This window comes from Magallana gigas, chromosome 4, assembly GCF_963853765.1.
Source record: "Magallana gigas chromosome 4, xbMagGiga1.1, whole genome shotgun sequence".
Taxonomy (NCBI): domain Eukaryota; kingdom Metazoa; phylum Mollusca; class Bivalvia; order Ostreida; family Ostreidae; genus Magallana; species Magallana gigas.
In genome coordinates, this window is record NC_088856.1 from 31,620,059 (window position 1) to 31,644,898 (window position 24,840).

At 35.6% G+C, this 24,840-nt stretch overlaps 2 protein-coding genes across 4 annotated transcripts; one reads left to right on the forward strand and one right to left on the reverse strand.

The window, feature by feature from the left end:
- The first annotated feature begins 7 nt into the window (after window positions 1-7).
- Window positions 8-9,408, forward strand: LOC105335982 (uncharacterized). Of its 3 annotated transcripts, XM_066082083.1 has the most exons (10): window positions 8-184; window positions 1,005-1,155; window positions 1,974-2,024; window positions 2,256-2,400; window positions 2,973-3,045; window positions 3,443-4,776; window positions 5,128-5,185; window positions 5,286-5,369; window positions 6,209-6,283; window positions 7,501-9,408. In XM_066082083.1, the coding sequence occupies exons 1-10, from the start codon at window positions 122-124 to the stop codon at window positions 8,212-8,214; spliced, it is 2,748 nt and encodes a 915-aa protein (XP_065938155.1). In that variant the 5' UTR covers window positions 8-121; the 3' UTR covers window positions 8,215-9,408. The 3 variants fall into 3 exon arrangements, with proteins under 3 accessions (XP_065938155.1, XP_034307249.2, XP_034307250.2); XM_034451358.2 differs by lacking the exon at window positions 1,974-2,024; XM_034451359.2 differs by lacking the exons at window positions 1,005-1,155; window positions 1,974-2,024 and having other exon boundaries at window positions 77-184.
- On the reverse strand, window positions 8,458-24,612 carry LOC105335981 (proton myo-inositol cotransporter). The gene is made up of 9 exons (XM_011440134.4): window positions 23,988-24,612; window positions 14,464-14,626; window positions 13,813-14,015; window positions 11,403-11,514; window positions 10,897-11,060; window positions 10,673-10,787; window positions 9,853-10,094; window positions 9,259-9,411; window positions 8,458-8,893 (listed from the first exon to the last, which is right to left on the reverse strand). The coding sequence occupies exons 1-9, from the start codon at window positions 24,436-24,438 to the stop codon at window positions 8,667-8,669; spliced, it is 1,830 nt and encodes a 609-aa protein (XP_011438436.3). The 5' UTR covers window positions 24,439-24,612; the 3' UTR covers window positions 8,458-8,666.
- Between the last annotated feature and the right edge of the window lie 228 nt (window positions 24,613-24,840).

Sequence of the window (24,840 nt, forward strand, 5' to 3'; positions counted from 1 at the left end):
ATTTTCGTCTGTCCTGTCAAAAAGATAAGTCACGTGAGTCAGATACTAAAACGACCTTTGAAACTAAAGAGCTCTTCCGCTTCATAGTAAACACCCGTCGTCTGCATATTTCAGTGTCAACATGAACTGGATGGGAGGAGCTCGAAGTCGTTTAAAGCACCACGGTGATAAAAAGATTCAAAAGGTATTGTGATACATATGAAAATTAAATTTGTTACTGCCAATGTAACAGAGCACTGACTTTTTTTTTTAATTACAGTGTCTGTGTGTCACCGACGTCGCGTCGTGCTGTGCTTGGGGAAGGGGGGGGGGGGGGTTCGGCTGCAGATCTGCAGCTCCAATCGATCTAAGTTTTGATGGACAACCAAACCAGGGCTACATATCTGCAGCGTGGGAAGGTGGTGGGATGACAATGAATTTTTTTTAAAATTTACTACTGACTACACTAACGTGCCAAAAGTATGTCAACTTTTCTTTTTTCCCTATATATTTCATTAAAAACAAAGCTTATGTTTAAAAGTTTTTTATGTTAATTTTTATCAAATTTTGAAGAAATTTTTATTGATTAAATTTGCACTTTTTGACATTACAATTGAATAGTTTTTTGACAACTCATATGCAAAATTTCATATTTCAAACACAATTAACACGAAGATATTTTTCAAGTTCTCTTCTATATATCCTTTGCAATATTAGAGCCAAAAAATCTTACTTTGGAATGTAAACATCAAATCTCAAGAACTGAAGGTGGGAAAAATAATTAAATATGATGCCCAAAAAAGTGAGAGAAATTTTGAATTTATCAATCCAAGTCTTTTTAAAATGGGTCAAGGAGTTATTTTTAAATGAGTCTTTGAAAAAAGTTGGTTTTCAATGAAATATAGTGAAAAGAAAAAAAATTGACACTTTTGGCACCTGAGTGTAAATGTACAAGTATAATGTATTTTTTGATCAGTTATCTGTACTTATTGTCATTTTTACCTGTTTTCACTGTATATTTACAGCAATTTTTTGAAAGAAAAAGACTTCTGAAAAGAAATGAACTGTTACAGTATAATAATGGCTTACAGACTCCTTTGGATAGAAAAAGTGTTGTGAGTCAAGATATAAAAGGATTTTGTCTTCTTGAACAAATGCACTCAACAGAAATGTTGTGTAAGTATTTTTTTTGCAAATGACAAAATATTATAGGGAAATGATAATAAAAACTCCAGATTTGCAACTGAATTTTATACCAAAACTCTAGATCAGTGTCTCAATCTTATATAAAGCATTATCTGCAACATGGCTAGCCTACATGATATTATTTGGAAAAATATATTTAATAATTTTTTAATTGAACATACCGGGTACACAGTAAATTAGTAAACCACCGTATAAAATAGAGAATTACTAGTATGTAACATTTTATTGAGATAATGTAAGGAATTTTTTGACAAACGTTGCGTGTAAACTGTATTATGAATCATTCTATCTTTTTATTGGGGGGGGGGGGGGGGGGGGGGGGGGCTTCCAACAGATATGTTGATGTATCCAGACAAAAACCTGCAAATCATAGATGTACACAGGGATGGAATTTGAAAAGCTATTCTAGAAAAAAAAATGGTTTTTTTAAGGCACCAATTTTTATTTTTAAGGACTCAGGATGCAAGTTTAAATCTACTGGCATACACTGCAGAATAAAGAAATTTCTGAGTGCTGGAACATGTATAAAAATTGTTTATGTTTAATATTTGTTCTTGCAGATTCGATTTTAAATGAGTTCATTTGTAAGTACATTAGCATGTGAGCTCTTTACTGCTCCATTTTTGCTTTGTATACCCCTGTAACGAGGGGGGGGGGGGTATTTATTTGCTACCTCCAGAACTGGTCCAGGATGTCTCCAGCGTCTACCTGCTATTTGGAAAGTAGGCAATGGACATCTACTGGAGATCTCCGTACTGCAAACGAGCAAATTAGGATTATTCTTGCAGCTCTCCAATTGACTAAACGAATACACCCCCAGTACATCAACATGTTCTATAGTAAACATATTAATATAATAACGTAATATAGTGATAGAAACATAATGCCTGGAATCTCTCTTGGGTATGCATATAATCTACTTGAACTCCAGGTAGAAAATTTTCTGCAGATTCACAGAATTTGATTTTTTTTTAAATTTAAAATTGAATTCATGTTTCAATTTTGAATCAAAACTCTTTTATTTGATATGTTTGATTGAAATAAAACAACTGATATGCTGTTTTTTTTAGCACCAAAAGAAAATGTGCGCCCTGTCAGAAAAGTACAGTTAGACAAGCCGAGAGGTTCCTGTCTTCTTCACCACTCAAAACTAGGATCCTCTCCCCCCTTAACTACACCATCAAAACTTCTTTTTATGGAACCCAGATATCAAAGGTAAGGCTTTCAGTCCAGTTTCATTGAAATTAACATAACACATGTAAAAAGAAAGGGGTATTACTATGATATACTAAGTATGTGAACAACAGTTTATTGATATTAAAATTAATATGCATTCCAATTTAAGGCATTGAATTTAAACAATCATGCATTGAACTTCTATTAATTTACCTCAGTATGACAAGGTTTTTATATAACACCTAATCCCCATCATAAGAATTGTTTTGATCTTTTAAGTAGTTTATAGTCACTATAATGAAGTGGTTTAAAAGTCGAATTTATAAACATTTTGTGCAAAAATACAATTTAGTTAATAATGCAATAAAGTTAAAAACTATTTGTTGCAAATTTATCATGTAAATGGATAGTATGTCGTGTATGAAAAGTTATCAAAAGATAATTACAGATATCCGTTTGATATGATACATTGTAACAATAACCTAGCCACGGGAAATACCCATTGTATGTATTGTAATGTATGTAATACTTAAAAATGAAAATAAAAATGCTAATATACATGTAATTGTATATTTATGATAGTATTTTGAAAAATGATTTTTTTATTATAGAGACACCAGTGCTAAGATGGCGTTATCTGAAAGGAAACACTTGACTCTGGAACAGATTTTAAACAGCTCAAAAGTAAGTAAACATGCATGTCGACTATTGAACATCTTTCTACAACCATATTGACAGCCTTTCAGAGGTTTCAACAGCATGCCTTAGGCTATAACTACTAGTATGACGTTTCCATTTCATATGAAATAAATAGCATTTGAATGTATGTTTAATATCAGCAATTATTTTTGTTTACCAGTGAATCTTTAAAAGAATATTTTGACAGTCACTGAAACGGCTTTAAAATTGGCCATTACATTCCATTTTTAACATTAAAAATTAAAACAACACCCCTTCCTACCGCAAATTTGAGTTTGAGTCAAGAAAGAGCTAAATATGGTCTTAATATAGTTCATGGAGAGAGAGAGAGAGAGAGAGAGAGAGAAAACGTTTTCTTTAATGCAATTATTTTTACTTGAAGGTTGAAGAGACGGAAAGGAAAATCAATGTTGCTAAAGATTCCTCAATAAACTCCGACATACACAAACGTTTCACGAACTATCAAGAAAACCCATTTATATCCGAAGATTTTCAACCGACGCCAGTTGTTAAGTACCTAAAAAGCGAATTTCCGGACACCGGGGAGGAATATCGAAAACGGAATGATCCATCGGTCTTATCTCCCTTGACGCATAGTCGAACACACGAACCAGCGAGAGTCGATGAATACACGCATCAAGAAAATACAACTGGCAGGAATAGGGACTTTTATCGTCAGAATTTTTGCGGGAATCCTTTCTTTGAAACCCCTGTTGAACATAATAGATCAAGTAAAAGAAAGCTGGTGGAAAACGGTCGTGAAGGATGCTTTTTTCATTCAAAGCGCTCGCTATTTGATGATTCGAAGCTCTTGGGAAAGACAGAGGAACGACTTTGTGGCGAAGATTTTTCGTCAAATATTGCGAGAAATAAACTTTCTAATTCCAATTTTTGGATAAATGAACCCCAGTTCAGATCTAGAGAAAATAATTCCTTTATAATGAGTCCAAAATCCCAACCCCTAAAGCAGAAAAATTCGAAAACTTCTGACCGTCTGTGTTACCACGAAAATTATAAGATTCCATTGGGCAATCGGGAAGATAAAGGAAAGCAAACTTTTTCATCGTCTTCCGACGATTTCCGCCCAAAAATCCGAGAAATGTCAAATAAAGAGAGGTATATTTTCTGTACCCCGAAAAATCAAGGAACACTGAAAGCGAGAGACGAGTACATGAGAAGCATACCCTTAGTAAAGATCCCCGACCCTGCTGAAAGTAACAGAGATGGGGAGCAGTCTCCAGACAACAGTTTTGAAGTGAACAAACATGATATACACAACAGAGACGAGATGAGTTTATTAATCACAAGCACGCCATTGAATATCGCTAGGAAACCTACAAAACTAGTCACCGAGGGAGGCAAACCAATGGAGGTAGAGATCTCTCCCATAGGGAATCCTATGAAATTTACTCCCACAGGAAAACCCGTGGAAAAAGAAATACATGCATTTCCATGTCAGATGGATGTCACGGATTATCCCGTTTGTAAAACAGATGAACTGGTGATTTCACCAATAGGAAATCCAGCCGAAGAAATGAAGCAATTAAGTCGAGCAATGCCCCAGCCTCCGAGAAAACTAAATATAAGTCAGGATGTAGATGAAACGAATTTGTCAGTAACAGATGCGCTGTCTCCGACATGTGACAGCCAAGTCCCCGACAACACAATGGTGCTTGACAAAACCGCGGAGGAGGACCACTGTCAAGCCGACCAGAGGTATATTAAAAGTACATGTATACACATTGCTAGAAAAATTAAAACATGTAAAACCAACTATTATTATACATGAAGATAACAAAATCACATATACCAAGCGAAAAATAGAACCGGCGAAAATGTCACAAATATCATACAAACATGTTTGCATGCTTTTTTGCGCGAAGAGCTTTTCATTTGAGTTTTTTTTTGCACGATTTTCGCATGAAAATAAACTTGCATGAATATTACCGGTATTTGAATCACTTATATATACATGTACGTACAAAATATAAGCGTTTTGTATTTTTCATGAAATTACATGAAAGTGTGATGAGGTTCTGATTTCTAATCTAAAGATTATTTTCAAAGCATTTCAGAAAGAAAAACTCATCCATCGGAAACAGAAATTGTGGAAATTCTGGCAGAAGTGAGTTATCACCTTAAAATTTTCTCTTCTTATCATAACAGAAATATAATGAAGATGAATGGAGAATACCCGTGTTGCATGTCTTAATTTCCTTTTGCAGATGAATCAGTTGGAAGACGACCAGGTGAAGGAATGGGAGCTTAGTGTGTATTACAGCCAGACACGAAACGAAAAGGAGGACGAGGTACATAATATATAGGAGAGAGAGAGAGAGAGAGAGAGAGAGAGAGAGAGCGCTTAGTGTGTATTACAGCCAGACACGAAACGAAAAGGAGGACGAGGTACATAATATATAGGAGAGAGAGAGAGAGAGAGAGAGACAGACAGACAGACAGACAGACAGACAGACAGACAGACAGAGACAGAGAGAGACAGAGAGAGACAGGTAAAGGAATGGGAGCTTAGTGTGTATTACAGCCAGACACGAAACGAAAAGGAGGACGAGGTACATAATATATAGGAGAGAGAGAGAGAGAGAGAGAGAGAGAGAGAGAGAGAGAGAGAGAGAGAGAGAGAGAGAGAGAGACAGACAGACAGACAGACAGACAGACAGACAGACAGACAGACAGAGACAGAGAGAGACAGGTAAAGGAATGGGAGCTTAGTGTGTATTACAGCCAGACACGAAACGAAAAGGAGGACGAGGTACACAATATATAGGGGAGAGAGAGAGAGAGAGAGAGAGAAAGAGAGAGAGAGAGAGAGAGAGAGAGAGAAATCTAGCATGAATTTAATTGATATTAAAGCACCTACATTGTATTAGATGAAAGATGAAATAAATCCAATAAAGTTCTCACTATAGTATCACATTTGTTATGTGATTCGCGATTACACATTTATTTATGTTAGAGTGTCTTTTCGCTCTTTACGATATACGGACTAATTAATAATAGATGTGTTTAATTTAATATGCTTAGGTCTAACACCTTTTAATTACTTTAAATCGAAAAGAGAAAGTAAGATACTTTTTATTAATATGTAATTGTGGTTTCCTATAAATAATTATAACTGACAATCTCTTAGGAACAGTACATCCAGTTGAAGAAATTGAACGACATCAGCGACAGTTTTGAATCCGTTTTAAAGGAAAACGACAAGGTATGTAATATACGTGTACATTAGGTTAGACTTGTCGCGCGTTTGTTTTAATGTTTCTTCATATTATATGTACATTTCCTCGTATAATTATGTATTGTATTCATTAGCTACGTATAACTAGCGCTGCTTTAACACTAAGAAAGAAAAAATGTAGCATACGACATTTTGATAATTATGATATGAGCATATTGTTTCCGTTATTTGTTATTCAGTCATTTCTGCTTTTGTAATACATAACAGTAATGCAGCTCGTGCCCTTTGATTGAGAAACCAATATATTGTTTACCATATTTATAATTACCATGATAGCCATTTCTCCCTTTGTAATACCGAGAAGAAATATATTAGTGACATTGGAACAAAAATACAATCCATTGTTTACCATATTTATTATTTTCTTATTTCTTCTTTCGCAACGTCTTAGCAGAAATACATTACGAGAACCTTAATTACAATAATATCTAGGTCTACACACCAATTAATTTACCATATATCCCATTTGGACCAAAATTTCTTTGTTTCCAATTATAGAAATATAAACATAGCATATGCGACCTTTATCTAAGAACACAGCACACATTCTTTACCATATTTATCATTGTTGTGCGATTTACTCATTTTCTCATGTTGTCTGCCGACGTCTTAACTCGGTCAACAGACAATCCAATATGTAGTGGGATACTGACATGTTGATTTATAACAGACACAGCAGCCAGCACTCGGTCACTCTCCCATGCTCTTTGATTAGATTCTCTGGCGGTTTGGACGGTCCACAAGTTTGTAATGTAACAATGATAGACAGTCCGTCATAACGTCGTAAACAATGTCTATCATGAGTAGAACATGACTGATGAAGCAAGGCCTAAGTTTATGGTCGTGGATTTCTTTAGTACCAAATAAGGCTCTTATCGCAGAGAGAGAGAGAGAGAGAGAGAGAGAGAGAGAGAGAGAGAGAGAGATTTCCTTTAAATAGGAAAGATTTAAAAGTTAAGTTATAGATACAAAATTGTTTGCTGGACAAATAAATGCCTGTCTATTGACATGTCATTTAGTCATCTGTAACTAAAATTAAAAACACAATCACAATAGTTTATAGGCATGTTACCGTTAAAAATAATTTTATTTTCATCTTTATTATTATTTTTTTTGGTTGTTGAACGGCATAAAAAAAACTTGATGCGACAATATTACTGTAAAGATTGTTTTATTTTTTTTAGGCCATTAAATTGGAGAACTTCATCGAAAATGAATACGATGCCTTGTCAGTTCTAAAAGCAGTCGCGGCCAAGCTAGAAATATACGTCAAAGGCTGCCAAGATTCGGATCAAGTGTTGGACTCACGTGATAATCCATGCGAGAACGCAGAATCATTTGTGAATCCATGTGATGAAAGAACAAAGACCAAAGTGCAGACTGTTTTCAAAAGCAGCCTTGAAAAAACACCAGTGCGACCAAGATCTCTAAGTTCAACGTCTTTCAAGGAAAAAACAGATGCTGATATTTGTAGTACTACTGTTGCTAACTACGAGTCGCCAAGGAATAGTGATATATTAGAAGAACGACAGACGGATGTAACCCTAACAGCCCCACAAATCACGGTGGACATGGAATCGTCCCATCAAATGTCATCCTCTTGTACAAATGACATGAAATGCAAATGTAGAGATTCATTTGTTTTGCGATCTTCTCGTGAGACTCAGACGGAAACTGCCGTCAGAAGCACTGGAGTCGAGACTGAGCGGATTAGTGCCGTGTCTGTAGGGATCCAGTGCGATCTATTCCTCGACGGCTGTGATTGTAAATTAGAGGCCCCCGGGAGTCAAGACAGTTTTCATAGCGTCACATCTAATTTTAATCCGGAAATTCCCGCTCCAAATGGGGAGAAGGAAGAAAATGAAGGCTATCAGCTTCGATCCAGGAAAAAAATATAGAAGAAATTTCTTATTTTTTCCTCGTTAGCGTTGAAACATTCATAGTATTTATTTTCAACAATTAGGAAAAATATAATTATTATTCTCACTTCCTTTTTTAATAAAGGAAACAACCAAATTTGATATAATTTCATTCCATCCTTAATTTCATACATATTCCCTCACATGTCTTATTTCTACAATTGAACATTTTTAAAATAATCTATTATGTCCAAGACTTCGAGTCATGCTAAAAAAAAAATAGATATTTGTGTAAATTTAATTTCCTAAATAACGAACGTCATCTCATGAAGGACGGTCGCCATCAAGTCTACAGAATACAATCAACGCGGTCTTGGAGTTCTGTTTGATTGTTTACTGTCGATTGCAAGTAGCCCTTCTGATCACATCAATAAAGATATCAGATTTTATTCCTCATTGGTTAATGCGACGTAAATATCGGCCGATTGTGCTCAATCCGGGGAATCAATCTCGGACTCGCGGCCGTCCCTGTTCAGGCCACGTATATGAACGTACTGAATGTTTTCCACATTGTAGTCTATTTTGGGCCCTGTGCCACACCAGGGCCTGGCAAACAGTCCTTCCACCTCCTCCAGCGTCTTGCCTTTGGTTTCGGGTAAAAATAGCGCCAATACGATAAGGCCAATCAATGCCAAGCCACTGTACAACCAGAATGTACCTGCAGAGAAGAAAATAATCTGCTTGATTAATTAATCTAATGAGTTTTCCGTTGTTATGATGCAACATGTTGATTTTAGCTCTTTGGTAAATAATATTCATTCTGGAAATCTTTCGAGCACTCCTCTGATGATTTTCTCTAAAGATGATCCGTTTACACAATGAGTCAAACAAAAAGAAGCTTTGTGGACCTAATTTCAACATTTGCAATCTCTTACTGGCAAAATTTCCATATTTTATCCAATGGCAGACTAGTATCACTAGTCTAGTGCTGCTTGTAAGAAGTATAAAAAGGTCAAATAATTCTTATGGAATATTTTACTAGTGTTAAATTATAATCAATAGATTAAGTAATGAAATACCTACCAAATCTAGTAAGGGACTGTGTTAAACTTAAAAACGACATAGACATGGCGAGATTTACGGTCCAGTTAGTAAATGTTGAGGCTGCGTTGCCCGTACTCCTGGCCCAGGAGGGGTAGATTTCTGAATTGATAGTCCAGGGCATTGGTCCCATCCCTAAACAACATGTAAAACAGAGAGAGTTGCAATATTAAACTTAACATAAATCAAAACAAAGAAGTTTCATTTGCTTCGGAATAGAACAAGTGATACAATCTTATTTATTGGATAAAACGTGTCACAAGATTGTTTTGTACATTTCTATGTCAGTAAGTGGCAAGTCAGAGAAGGCAACATTACGTCTTTTTCATTATACATGTATTTCTTTTTTAACTTATTAACATACAAAAAGTTTAGGTCTTCGACAAAATAAAACACTAACTAGGATTGCCACTGACTACATATATGGATATACGTGTATTTATGGTTATAAAAATTCATTAAAAGGCTAGGCCTCGCATGTCATCTTTGAACTTTGAACAACCCGACATAATCCCTAAGTCAATAACAAACCTAATGCTAGAAATTAATATTGTGTGTTTGTCTGGATACATTTACCTGGAGCAAAAAACATGAGGTAAGCAACAAGGCCTATCATAGGCATCCAGTAAAACTGGGTGGGACAGAAGTCGTAGGCCCACGTGAGATCCCCCGTGAGGTGGGTGTCGTTACAGCGGCCAGACACCGCCCTGAACGGTTCGTCGTAGTTGGCCCTCAGACAGGTCCCGTTCTGTGGACCGTGGTCTGTGTCCAGGTAACAGTAGCCACAGGTCAGGTCCCGCATACACGAGTTGCAGTCTCTACAAATGTACATGTATTTGTGAAGAATATTTAAAAACGGAGTGTCTGCATTATGCAAAATTAATACTTTTTAAACTAGTTTCATTCTTCAAACATAAATTGCACGGATAAAGATGTATGTTAAATTATTTTTTTAATAAGTATTTGATGCTTAATTGCTGTTGATATTTTTTATATTAATATTATATATTTTGCAGCTTGGGTATACATATATATTATCTTTAACAAACATGTTGGTCTTTAAACAGTGCCTGTTACATTATAGTTCTTTATTAGAATAAGTAAGACTAATTGAATAATATATTTTTCAAAAATCTCCATAAAAAGTATTATCATTATATGATGATAAATTAACCTTGCAAAGATGACATTCAGAAAAGTTTGAAACAAATGGTATGATATCGGTTCGAATGAACTCAATCAAATGGTGACTTTTGATCCCTCATACTATATTCCCTTTTGGTGAAGTGTAAACGTCAATACCTTATTAACAAATCTGATTGATTCACTTTTCACATATCATGTCACCTTTGATGCTGATTCAAAATTAAGGGGACGTTCCACTTTCAAGACTTACACATATGATTGACATATCGACCCTGCTGCACTCGGCTCTGTAAGAGTGATTGGAGCAGTGTTCATCGCCGAAAGCTGGAACCCTATGGCCAACCAGGCCAAACTTACAATCGCTCCTAATCAAATGAAGAAGAAATGGTCAGATACTCGAATATGATATTGAAATAGTTTATTTTTCATATCGTATTAGTTTTAGTAATTTGTTTTAAATGTAATTACGAATACCTATGAGGCTTCCGAGCGTCAGAGCTCTGCGGCCGATTTTCTCCACGAGAAATAGTCCCAGGACAGTAAAGACAAAATTGACCGCCGCGGTGAATGCCGACAGCCAGATAGTGGTCTCGTCCCCCCGGACACCGGACATCCGGATTATGGTGGCACTGTAGTACCTGCGTGTAGGAGGGACCAAATTTTACACTAGTGTCATAACACGTCGTAGTAGCATGACAGTATACCAGTATACTATACTATATACACGTAGAATGTCAAGAAGAAGACCTATTCTAATAGTCCATGTTTTCAAAAAAGACTTATTAATGACTGTTATCTTAATTCCTCCACGATTGATAACAATCGATAATTTGACTGTTGAGGAAACGGTAAAAAAAACTAACTTTATTATTGCATGCTTACAAAGAAGTTATTTAGAGGATAGATGTATGAAGAGTAACTGTTACTGAGAGAGAGAGAGAGAGAGAGAGAGAGAGAGAGAGAGAGATTGTCTGTCGTACATCACAGTATTTATTCCCGAGAGCTGCTGAAACAGTTGCAGTCCACATCCAACAAATAAGGCTCTTCTGACCGACGGAGTCTGAAGCATCTTGATCAACACGGGTGTCCTCGCTGAAATATAAAAGAAGTGTTCCGAAACTCTTCATAATTTTGTCAACTTAAACATCTGCGTATTTGTGTAATGTATGATACAGCTCGCACAATGGTGTGTTTCGTATGTTTGAAACTTCTGCTGTAAAAAAAATTGTATCCTTTAAAGTCTCATAAATATTAATGCATTTTTAAATTCTCTTTAGTTTCTGTTGTATGCATACTCTGTTGATGTTGGTGACACTTATGACTTCCTCGCTATTTGAACAAAATTTCCTTCAAAGTTGTAAAAATTTGTCGCATACAGAAATCGTGTTGATTATCTAGCACTAGTGCAAGTAAGTGGTTTAAAAAAATGATTTATTACCCCATAGATAATATATTAACAGAAAACGTGGCGTCTAAAGATAAAAAAAACCCTTCCTGTCGTAAATGGGTTTTTTTGCCAGTAGTACGTATTGAAAATTTTGAAAACGACGACGTAGAATTTTTATTGTGTAACGTCAGAGAAGTTCTTGTAGAGATTAAAGGTGATGAGTTGACATACCATAGGTTGTTAAACTTTTGATGCCAATTACTAACTGCAATGCGATTGCACTGGGGAATTTCTCGAAATGTCAAAAAGCCCGGTGACCGACTTCTTAATTAAGAAGGAACAGATAAAAATGTTAGGTTTTCGCTCTCAATGTTTCAGTTAGTGTATTTGTACTTTGTTTATTTACAATGGTTTGGGTAAACTGAGTTTTGGTTTTGATTCATATCAGCACCAGTACATGCATATAAGAAAGTTTCAAATACCTCTGACTAACACTGACTAAACTATTTGCAAAAGCAGCCATATAGTCAAGGCATCCTGTATTTATTCCACTAAAATTTTTCGTCATGTTGTATTCCATTTATTTCAACGTAGTTGGATAAATATTATTTAAGGAATAAGGAATCATTCTTTGAGTATTATGAGGTGATAATTTCGGTCGGGGCGTGGTCAAATCCAATAAAGCCCGACGGGGCTTTATGATAGATTTGACCACGCTCCGACGGAAATTATGACCTCATAATATTCAAAGAATGATTCCTTATTACTTATATTTATATTATTTCCAATTTGTACAATTTAAAACAACATTATTTTAAAACCACTATTTTCTTATGTAGCACATGCTATGTATTACTACGCGGCGCATCCAATACCGTTTCTCGGTTATGCTATAAGACACGCCCATTTTGTGTCACTCATGTTTTATGAAGTTATAGGGTTTTAGGGTTCAAAATTGATTCGTAATGTTATCACAGACAAAGACAGTTGAAAATGTAAATATAATTGTTTATTACATTCCATTGAAATGTATCCTATGATATTGTAATTTTATCGCACAATATTGTATTGCATCCCTTTTTTGCAATGCATGGATTGTCTACTTGTGTGGTATATATCCCACTGTTTTGAATTGCGTAGTGTTATGAATACTCTGACCATATGTTGTGCTATCTATTGTTTAGCATTTTAGAGTATTTTTTTAGCTGCTTGGTCCGATTTTATATCAAATTTTATGCACACTTTTAAACGATGGCTATGCTTAGTATATGTATAATAATAGACATTGCAGTAGTTTTACCCGTCAATTATGCCAAATTTCAATGAAGAAAAATACGTCCAAAATTTGCTAACAAAACAAACGACATTAAAAGGTACCTTGTTATTTCGCCTCATGTTAAATTTCACCCCTGACGACGAGACGGGTATAGTTGTATTACGAATTTGACATCGCTTTAAATAAAGGTCGAAATGATCAGACAAATTACAAATAAACATGTGTACGTTTTGTTCGCTAATATTTCTAAAGTCTGTTTTCTTTACAATCGATGAATAGCATGCGGATTGAATAACCCCAATCATTCGAGGGACGAAACCAAGCGGTTTCCTTTTCTAAACATTCCCGTGATGCATTTTGGTTTGTTTTTTCGTTTGCTCAAAGAGAAATTATTTTTATTTATTTTGAATATTTCTAACTTTGAAAGGAGACTGATTCTGCTGGTGTAAATAGGAGAAAGTCCATAACTTTCTAAGATTAATGATTTGTATGAAGAATATTTTGATACTGTAATTACAAAAAAATCGGACCAAGCAGCTTTAAACAAATGACTGTGTATAGGTTCGTGGGGAGGTAAATTCGTGGGCAAGGGTTACCCACGAAAGCCACGAACATTGGTCCCCCTCGAACAATGATGATCCCCAGTATTACATTTGATCAGATATTTTTATTGCAGTGTATTGCAAACATATATTAATTTATTTATCACAACCAATATTTTTCTTACATTCACCATCTCGTGCTTCAAGGTAGCTATTTTTGATGCTATCGAATTCTTCGTCAATGTCGAAGTGCCCCCTCATGGTCTGGAGCACGCGGCGAGCGTATTCCTCCCTCTCATTGATAATCAGCCACCGCGGGCTCTCTGGCATGAACACAAATCCCAGGAACTGAACGAAGGAAGGGATGCCCGCCAGGCCGAGCATGTACCTGTAAGAAAAGGTAATCAACGCCAGGTAAATTGGAGTATCGCATGGGGAGGGGAAATTAATAGAACTGTCTGAGAGAAGAGAAGATTCATAGTATACATCTATAGATATGTTATTCAAATTAACATGAGAAGTATATAGACAACATGCATAACCATTACCATGCAAACCTTTAATGTTCATAGGAATATATTATGTTCATAAGCACAATAGCCAAAAAAAAAAACCCCAGACACGCAGCAACGAACGTGGAAGCTAGCCCTTCCAATATTTAAAACAAGATCCTTTCTGTTATAATAATATTTATTATTTGAAAAAAAATATGCAAGCCAGTTGACCCCTTTGTTTTGTTTAGCCCATCTTCTTTGGAAAAATGAGGTCACGTGCATGTAAATAACAACTTTTTGTTACAGAAGTCAAAACGAAGAAGACTTTAAGATTTTTTTTACCTCCATCCGACGTCATACTGGCACCAGCCAAATATACCGTCCACCACGCTGGCCACGAACTGCCCACACGCCACCATGGCGATGTTTGTGGAGACCAGGCGCCCACGCTCATTGGCGGGAGAACACTCGGCAAGGTACATTGGTATTGTGGTAGAGGTCAAACCTTAAAGAGAAATGTGGATTCAATAAACACATTTAATGCAATTGGGATATGGACCAAACGATTTATACTTTTTTTGGTTATAATTTGAAATTCTTTCCAAATTGAGCAGTATACCACAATTTATGGCATTACTAAATAATGTATGAAGACTTGGATTTATGCAAGCATTCTAATATTAGGCAAGTTCAAGTTTGTTCCAAACTGACTATGGAACACCTGAACTCAAACTACCCGGTATGGATTAAAAAAAAACCGATTCCGTATATGAATTTTACTTTTATCCAATATACCAACTGAAAGAAGTTATCATTCTACTACATCGGAACTTTGTTTTTTTCCTTCAGGGCTTTTAATTTGTGATAAATTTGGTTTGATTCTCTCTCCAGATTTCTGATAAGACAGAACCTGCATGCTAGAAAAAATCGATTGCCAACCAATCAGAGCACAAGTAGACTCTTCGCCTTGGTACTATTTTCAACATGTTTTTCTTCTGTCACACTTTCAGAGTGTAAAACGAAGAAAAGAAAATACATTTATTTCATAGGATAATGATTTTAACATCATCTTCCTAAGCTAATGGATCGCTGCTTCTCACCCATCTGACAAGAACAAATTCCAGCCATTGATTTTCATTTGTTGGAAGTTTTAACATGTTCACAATTGCATTCAAGTGTCAATTAGATTTCTGCAACGCCAAATATTTGTCGCTTTTAGTAAATAATTCGACGTAAAAGCGAGTTATTGGTTTTGGCTAAATCATTTTTCTTACAAAAACATGCACTTATTTATTTTGGTCTCTTTTCCTATTTATTTTTTTTATTGCATCGACTCAAAATATTCATGCGAATTCAGTACTCCTTTTGATTTACAAATATTATACAATGATATATTAGAACTTTAACTTCCCAATTATGTGATTAAGCTCATTAAAAGCTTAATGAAATGCCAATACTGAATGGGTTTTATGATAGTGTATTATAATGGTTATGAAAGTTACTAGAAGCTGCAAAAGTGAGATCATTGATCACTCCCAATGAAATCGGCAATTTATTGTCTGAAACATTCCTGAAGCTTTTAAAGAGCCCAAACTGTGAATTTAGAGCAAATTTTGTTGACAGGCTATTGTTAAGTTGATTTTAACACTGCATTATCCTGGCGAGTGGTGAACCGACACTAAATAAGGTCTAATTGACGGTTGCTTTTAAACAATTAGCTTAAGTTCTGCACAGCCATCCAAAACAATTAATATACAATTGAAACCACCGAACTTTTGTGTATTTAATGAAAAATTATTATAAAACATGCACTCCCTCCCCCACATTGACTTCGATGTAGATTTAATTTCATTTATCAATTTTACCCAAACCAACCACACCAAGTGCTAGATCATTGTATATTTTAGCGTCACTAGTTATATATATATATATATATATATATATATATATATATATATATATATATATATATATATATATATATATATATATATATATATATATATATATATATATATATATATATATAATATTCGTTTAAAAACCTTCCCGATCTTGTTTCCTTTCAGTACAACGATAATTTTATATCCGCGAAAATAATCCCCAACTATTGACAATAATTCATCGCGTTTGGTTCAAAGAGCTTTCAATTGATAAAATATTAATAAAGTACAAAAAGATTGCATCCGATAGATTTTGGGGACTGCTATGTGATTCTTGGCAAACAGAGGCATATGGCGACGTTCTGTGGTGAGAAACAATCCAAGATGCTCGGTAAACTCATTTACAAATAAATGAGATTTGATCGAATCGACGCAATATTTCCTCCAACCGATTCTCAGAGAAAAGAAAGTTCCTTGTTTAGACGATCTAATCAGCTGTTTAGATATTTATTCTGCTTTTAAATTACCCTCAATATATAATTATTCTATGTCCCCATTTCTTCTCTTTGTCACGTATAATATTGTTACTGTACAAAATTTTCAACATGACAACTCCGGTGAATTCGAAATGTATCCAACATAACATTTACAATGAGTTTTCGATACTCGTACTTGAAACCAGAACCATACTCTGTTTGGAAATCCTATCCCTTTCCCTTAGAAATTACTTTGTACATTGTCGTTTTATCAATATTCGTTGAATACCAATTTTCGTGGATTTTCGTTGCTGAGATGATCCCAAAAATAAATGTTCAATGAAGTACAATTATATCTTAGCATTGCATAAATAGTATCAGTCGCCACGAATTAATTTCAAAATATCCTTAAAACCGCGATTTTCTCTAAATCCACGAAAGATAGTGTTTACGAATACTGATGAAACCACAGCATGTCTAGGTTTAACATGTTGTCTCGACATATCACGATACTGTGTTTTCATTAATATTCAAGGGTATCAATTTTCGTGGACAAAGTGAAAACCACAGTTTCAAGGATACGTAAATTCGTGGCCGATGACCCTACCAATACAAAATGTTAAAGAAAGTGTCCTTCAATGAAAATATAATTTCGTGGATCAACTTAACAACGAAATCCATGAAAGTTTGTATTCAACGAATATTGATAGAAACACAGTATTGTCGGATATTAAATCTATTTGTACACCTTAATCTTGTCCGTCTTTGACCTCACAGAACTGCTTATCTGTAACCGTTTGAATTTCCTTTTGTCAATTTGTCATGTTGTAGATTTTGAATTTACTGGGTGGGTGTAAATACAAAATTTACTGTTATGTTGTAAATTTTGTATTAACACCCACCCAGTAAATTCAATATTTACAACACGACAAATTACTCAACTTATAGCAAAACTATACCATAATGATTATTCTAAACTCATCAAGTTGATGAAGTTTCATAAAGTTTAATTTATCAAAGACTAAATGGTCACAGTTATATCATCAAGTTTTTCAACCCCCGGACAAAAATAAAAGCGAATTGTACTGACAATATTGGGATGCCGGACGGTAAGTGCATAGAGTAAAGATGAAGTTGAAAAACAATGGACAGGTAAGGACTACTAATTGTCATCAACCTAGAGTCTTTCAATAGAAAAAACAAATAAATTAGGAATATGCATGTTCATGTATGGTGTTGCTCTCATAATCTATCTCATTAGACCAATTATTTTTACATGCAGCTGGGCGTGAAAATAACAAATTTCGCAACATGCCTGTCTCCTTATTTTTTTTCCATTAAAAAAAAACCCACCGCATGCAGACAAGTGTAGGGTTTTCAGGTGTTCGATATATTTTTCCTTCTTGCTTTTTCATTATTCTGTTACATCGGTTCATTCATTATTCACAGGTTTTGACGCCCCTACCGAGGAACATCTTCAGAGACGCCTGATCCTGGTCTAGATTACCATAGTGCAGTGTTTCCCCATTAGGGCATCGGTTTCTCTGAATAGAAACACAATCAGGAAGGGTATTTAATAAGCTCACTTTTTTTTTTACACAATCCCATCGTCAACCCATCCCCGTTTGGTAATGAGATTCTAGTCCAACATTAGATTTGTTAAGCCCTCTACAAATTGCTCGAATTGCTTTAACACAGTTGTTCAGAATCAACGCTACAAGTCAAATATTAATGGCTTTGTTCGGTTTCTCAGCAGAAGTTCAATTGTTTTGTTCCTCTTGGAGCCGATTGACTCTTTTTTTTCCAAAGACAAACACTATCTGAACTTGTACTATAATTGCATATGTAGGTATTAGAGTCTGAATGGCATTTGTTTATGACTATCTTTGTTATAAACGATACGCATATATTGTATATAAAACAATTTTGTTTTTCTCTAAAATTACATGTAGACGTTGGGGATGTTGTTCCCTCCGAATTTGTTTGGAAGGGCCTCTCGATATAGATTTTCTAATAAAAAGACTATAATTTGATAATTTTCACTTTTAACTAAATGTCCACTTTTACTACTTTGCCAAAATTCGATAATAGACATGCATTTCCATTTCCAACTTTATTAAGATCCCTCATGACAGATACCGTTAAAATGTAATAGTTGCTTAAACAAAATTAAGTGCAGTGTGCTTTAATGTGACTATTTTTTACAAGTACTACACGTGCGTTGTTCGCCGTTTTCTCTGTGTGTCTATATGAAGGTTAAATCGATTGTTCAAAACAATATTTGTAGACTTTTTGCTTTAAAAGCAACTTAAAGTTTGAAGTTTCCGGAAAGTCTAAACAAACTTCTTTACACTACACATAAGCCTCCAGTATGCAGTGGTGGCAATACTCTAAAAAATATAGCGAAGTGTAAGAAAATTTTACAGATACATGTATAATATGATATTGAGTCGAAACAACCGATGTTTAAAAAAGATGAATTTTTCTTTTATACAACATGAGGCATCGGAGTTATTGGAGCAAAATTAATACGGCATAGCAATTCACAATTCTGATGTAACGTAGTTCCTTCAGAAAAAAAGCAACAATATTAAATCATAATCTAAACTAGATTCTTGTAGCATTATGATTTGAGATGACGCGTGATGACACTGATGTCAATGTTTAATATAAAAACATCGCTTTGGAACGCCACAATCGCAATAAACTGGCATTGAACCAGGGCAACCTAGAAACTGAGAAAAAGAATACATCAAACAGCACGAGATGAAAGGAGTTCCGAATAAGAGGTTGTCGATTGCAAATTTCCGCAGAACATTATGGAGGAAATAGATGAGGAAGACATCCCAATATTCAATGTCATCTAGCACAAAGCTGGCTCTGTATTCCCAACAACAGCGGAAGTCAACAAGCCATTGCAATAGTTTGATGTGGTGGAGAGGCCAAAGAATTGCAATGCCGTTTCAATCAACTTGATTTCTTTATTTAAGCCGTAGCTGAACGATAGATAAAAAAGAGAAGTAATTTGGCTTTAATTCGCACCAGCTTCAGGTTAATAAACTATGATGTAAATGATCACACCATTTGACAGTTCTAGGTCACAAATGGCAAATGTTGCATATTATCATTATCATTCTCCACAAGTTGTGAGTAGTAAAGTGGTTTTAATACGTCAATCAGGCCATCGGTCTGTCAGTCAGTTTGACCTGTACGAAACTTGTTGATAAGAATTTAATATGTAGACGTGCATATTCACAGGGATTTCAGACTCTGGTACTTTTTTTTAGAAAACAGTTATTGAATATTCCTCTGAAACCATTTGTCAGACAGTTTTTAGTTTTAAAAAAAAGGACATACATGTTATGTGGAGATTTATATTTGAATATTAATTTTTGATTTATATATTGGGGATATCTGGGAGTTATTCCCCCTATTTAAATTATTTGTCGTATTTTATGCAAAGCAGTGTCAACATGGTCAAGCTTCTTTTTTTTGTCAAGTAGAAATGCTCGAGGAAGCATGCATGTGATATGTGAACCTATTTCTTTTCATTTTGGATGGAAGTGATGATGCATTAATATCTAAAGCATTTTGTCTTATATAAAAAGATATATATACACACAAGAATGACTGGAACAAAAAAAACCGCAGTTTTTCGCAAAGCTCAATGGGAGCTCTCGTAATAAACTGGAGGGATTGTGAATCAGATCGCAAAAAATCATTAAAATTAAAGGACATTGTGTCTTCTCTTGGCTTCTACCTCGAATGCAAATAGCATTGAAACTAGCGACATGCCCCCCCCCCCCCCCCCCCGGCCCGGTTCAAAATCAATTCGTCACACGTTTTGAGCATTAAATTTTGTACATGTACATTCCCTTTTACTTTATTTTTTGTGCCTGTAAAAAAAAAATTCGCGGTTGTAATACCAATACAAAAAGCTCATGCTTTAGATGGACAAAGGTGAATCGGTCAGTATTCATTTTTTGATAAGAAGTACACAAATGTACCATGCTGACAGTTTGCAGCTAAGTTAGGTTATCGTTGACTTCAAAACAAATAGGTTCCATGTCAGGTTTGTACAGATAACAGGGCTAAGAGTTTTACTAATGGATAAAAGAGCTTTGGGAGAGCAAAGAACCAGAATCGGACTTTTAGAGTTTGTCTCTTGTGAGTAAATCCTAATCGTTTAAAAACTATAAGCCCTTTAACTACAACCATTCCCTTCTGATGGTAAAAACAAGATTATCAGTGTATAGAAATGTTGTTGTTTTTCGAAGATGTGGTCTTTAGTACAGAGGTTGCGCTTTAATATCAACTCAGACCTTGGCTCTTATTCTCGTGTATAATCGAGTTATTTGATTTTTTTTCCTATCCTGAAGAAGAGAAATCGACCAGCAAAACACTTAATTGAATAAAAAATGATAAATTTGATTTTGCTGACGAGAATAGAACGTACCAAAGGCCGATTTACGCATTTTCTGTGAAGCTTGGAGTGCAAAAGACGTAAGGAGCACAGTAATCTTTTCATTTTTTTAGTAAATACATTAATGTCGGTTCTTTTTCGCTGAAAATCGTTGAGTTTCGAACAAATTAATACTTCTTAGATTTTCTTTTATCAAGATGTGAAAAGACAAAGTATGCAATTATTGAGGAAAGAAGGTACATGTATTGTTTATACCAAACTATAACAGTTACTTCTTTAAACGAAAAATTAATGCACCAAAATGACACTGATCAAAAAATTGCAAAATTTGGATGACGTCTGTTCTTGGCAAAAAAGAGACTCCAATTCATGTAATGAGATTAAGATTCTGTCTTAATCTTGTGTATACTAGAAAGCAGTGATAATCTTAACCCCTAAAGCCTCATGCTTTGGGAAAAAAAATTCTTCTAGCATGCTACCAGCTTACTAATTTTTCTATTAAACTTATATGCATAATATATATTCTTAAAAGAAGTCATATGGAAATAGAAACAAACTGCGTTCGTGTAATAAAGAAAATATCATGTAGTACTGCTGCGTTCTTTTGATAACCATATATCCCTACGTCCCAATGAATGAGCACAGTTCTAGATTGATTTGACAAGGCCAAGTGATTACTGGAAACGAAAAACAAATAAATATGGTAATGGGAAGCTTGAACATTTTCTACAGCGGCCGGTCTTTGACAATTAATGAGTCCTTGCTCCGAAACATCGCGCTTCTGGTCTGTTAGCCCTAGCAATACCAACCTGTTTTGCATAAGGAACCACATTTGTAGAATAATTCCGCATGCAACACCGCGGTGTACTAATGGTTAAACATCGGTTGTTGCTATAATTCAACAGTTCGGATTCTTCTCTTTTCTGTTAAGGTACTCAAGGGTAATGTTCTTCTCGAACAGACTATATTCACCAATTGCAAGCGTGGGGGTAGTTATAGATTTCATTTTCTCATCAAGACCTAGTTTTTGACAAGGAAATGGGCCAAATCGTATCAATTTATAGCTAAATTGTGGTCCATTTGGGATCTTTAAGGTATCGTCTATGAATATGATATGGCACGAAACTTTCAATCCGCAGCAGTAGTAATGTCTTTCAAAAAAATGGTCGTCAGCAAAAATAAACCGAGCTTTTAATTCAAATGATACCGATAAACATCTTTAAACCACCGAATCAACAATTGAAAGAGAATTTTGAATTTTAAACAGGTCTCTGCTTTGTAACATTTTTTGTTGACATGGATAGAGGAACTTCTCTGAATTAATGTTATGTGCATGACAGTAATTTCATCAGGATTTCTTATTAGCTCGACCTTTTGAGCAATTTCAATTTCGGTAACGATATCAAAACTTTATGCTGCTGCAAGTGCTTTCTTCATTTGATATTTCTGTTTGAAGTAGTCGCCATGGGGTTGAGGTTTTTTTTTTTTAGCATTAAGGAACAGTTTTTAATTTTGTATAGAAACCCCAACGGTTTGTTTTCTTCTTGTATTTCTTTTTGAAGTTGAAAGCAATGCATGCACATGCACTAGCACTCATCTACCAGTATATTTTCATTCTGATTACGTAGTTTGAAGCGCAAAACATATCCATTTTAGCCTATTCATGATTTTGCTTTTAGCAGTCTGAAGCCACAAGGGAAATACATAAATATTAAAACAGAAATCGAGAACTACTGAATAGGAAATTAAGTCAACATTGAGATGAAAGTAAATAAAGTCCGCCCCCGTAGCCTCACGGTGTTTCTATTCAGAGAAATAGGTTACTAGTTTGTTTGTTACCTTTTTGATTTCTGATTTTTCCAAAAAGACTCCTCTCTCTCTCTCTCTCTCTCTCTCTCTCTCTCTCTCTCTCTCTCTCTCTCTCTCTCTCTCTCTCTCTCTCTCTCTCTGGCCACGTTCGGGGCCATTTGACTTTCATTCACCAAAAAACATCTCTGATTAAATGGTAATTTACGAGTAATGGGAAATTTTGCCTGCGACAAGATTTCGTGCCTCCAACGATTCTTACATGGGGGTAATGCAATTACTGATATATCAGAGACGTACAGGGGTTGAGATGATGGCCACAAGAAGTTCAATACATGCAAACCCTTCCTTAAAAAGGTGTTGATTGCTTACCATAAGGGCCATCATTATCAGGCCACGTCCAGTCATCGATTGGACATCTGTGGTCATTTATTGCAAGATAACGCTTCAAAATGAGTTATTTCTATCTTAAAGAGACAAAGTCATTTGCGCTAATGATAAAAAAGCGGGGGTAGAGAAATGTATGTTTTATGACACCTCTCTCTCTCTCTCTCTCTCTCTCTCTCTCTCTCTCTCTCTCTCTCTCTCTCTCTCTCTCTCTCTCTCTCTCTCTCTCTCTCTCTCTTTGTGTTTCAATTGTGGAAATAGTAAATATAAGAAAACTCTTCAAAATTGAAAGGTCTTTCAATAGTAAATATAAGAGAACTCTTCAAAATTGAAAAGTCTTTCAATGAATTCATACAAACAATTGCAAACATGCTTTTGATAGCATGGAGCCACTGTCACTTTTGCGGTTTGCTGTTTCGTACTATAATGGTTTCTAGATTATAATAACATCAGTTCCGTTGTTCCATCTACTGACTGTCAACATGAATGCTGTGTTTACACAATTGAAAAGCAAAATCAATGATTGTTTCAGGACAGCTTACTCTGCATAGCCCCCAAATCAATCTGATCTCTGCCAAAGGTTTAAATTGTACTCATAACTCATTCAAGATTGGTACAGTACAAAAGGGATAGAGGTCACTATTAAAGTGCGTGTAGAGTGTAAAATTGTTAAGTAATATGTGGCATAAAGGACCAAGACAATGCATTAGATTTAAAAAGAATTTGAAGACAATGCAATCTGTTTGGGGGAAGGGGCGTTATGTATTTGTTGTTATAAATTCCTTGCTGCCCCCTTTAAGTAAAAAATTCAAAACGTGCCATGTATATTTGGATATAAATTCATGTACTAATGCAAAGATGAAATGCAAGAAAAAATTGTATTAAACAAACCTATGCCGGCTCCGACGATGATTCGTCCAGCCAGGAGCAGGTACTTGTCCCCGGCTATCCCCATACAGAGGGCCCCCACGGTAAACACGACACTGGCCCCCATGATCACGGGCCTCCTCCCCAAACGGTCATTCAGGAAGCCCCCGATCGGTGCAAAAAGGGCAGCAGCGGCCACCGTGACGCTGACAATGTACTCTTGCCAGACGAGCGAGAGTTGGAACTCGTTCCGGAGGAGAATCATCGCTCCAGAAATTACCCCCGTGTCATATCCGAACAGGAATCCCCCGAGGGCCGAGAAAAAGGTCAACACGTACACAAACCCGGGGGTACTCTTCTGTGACGAAAGACTGTCAATTTTCAAACTCAATTTCTCGTCGTCTGCTTCGTCGTACAGACTTCGCGGTCTTCTCGCGCCATTAGTAGTAGTCCCATTCGAAGACCCAGCCAACATTTTCACTTTTGTTTGTGTAATTTTTTTTATATCCCCCCAAGAAATCACAGAAAATAATTCCGTTGGTCCCCCCGTTCAGCCTTGGCTTTCCTCTGTGTCTTCGTGCATCTGAGGTTCATTCGGACTGTTATGACACAGTACCAAAGCCAGCGATATCAGATATTGGAAAACCGAAGCGCTTGGATAAGAGATTTAGTTATCGATCGCAGCTGCTGTCAACCGAAATTAGCCTCTTCGGGGTATTGATGATACCTGGAAAGCTAACAGGTGAATTCTGATATCACTTATTGACGGGATTTTAACAAGTCGCAGTTTATTTGTTGTAATGAAGCCTTTCTGAGGGCTTCCCTTTATAATTAAATCGGACCAGTTCTAGGATTGTAACTATAATAGACTTTTTGC

What these genes read in the sequence shown, in the direction of transcription:
- LOC105335982 (XM_066082083.1), top strand. Translation starts at nt 122, where the DNA reads ATGAACTGGATGGGAGGAGCTCGAAGTCGTTTAAAGCACCACGGTGAT. An exon ending in GCACTCAACAGAAATGTTGT is followed by an intron (nt 1,156 to 1,973) that starts GTAAGTATTTTT and finishes TTATTCTTGCAG; the next exon opens with CTCTCCAATTGACTAAACGA. An exon ending in AGATTTTAAACAGCTCAAAA is followed by an intron (nt 3,046 to 3,442) that starts GTAAGTAAACAT and finishes TTTTACTTGAAG; the next exon opens with GTTGAAGAGACGGAAAGGAA.
- LOC105335981 (XM_011440134.4), bottom strand. Translation starts at nt 24,438, where the DNA reads ATGTTGGCTGGGTCTTCGAATGGGACTACTACTAATGGCGCGAGAAGA. An exon ending in TGAAGCACGAGATGGTGAAT is followed by an intron (nt 11,515 to 13,812) that starts GTAAGAAAAATA and finishes TTTATATTTCAG; the next exon opens with CGAGGACACCCGTGTTGATC. An exon ending in TCGGGAATAAATACTGTGAT is followed by an intron (nt 11,061 to 11,402) that starts GTACGACAGACA and finishes TCCTACACGCAG; the next exon opens with GTACTACAGTGCCACCATAA.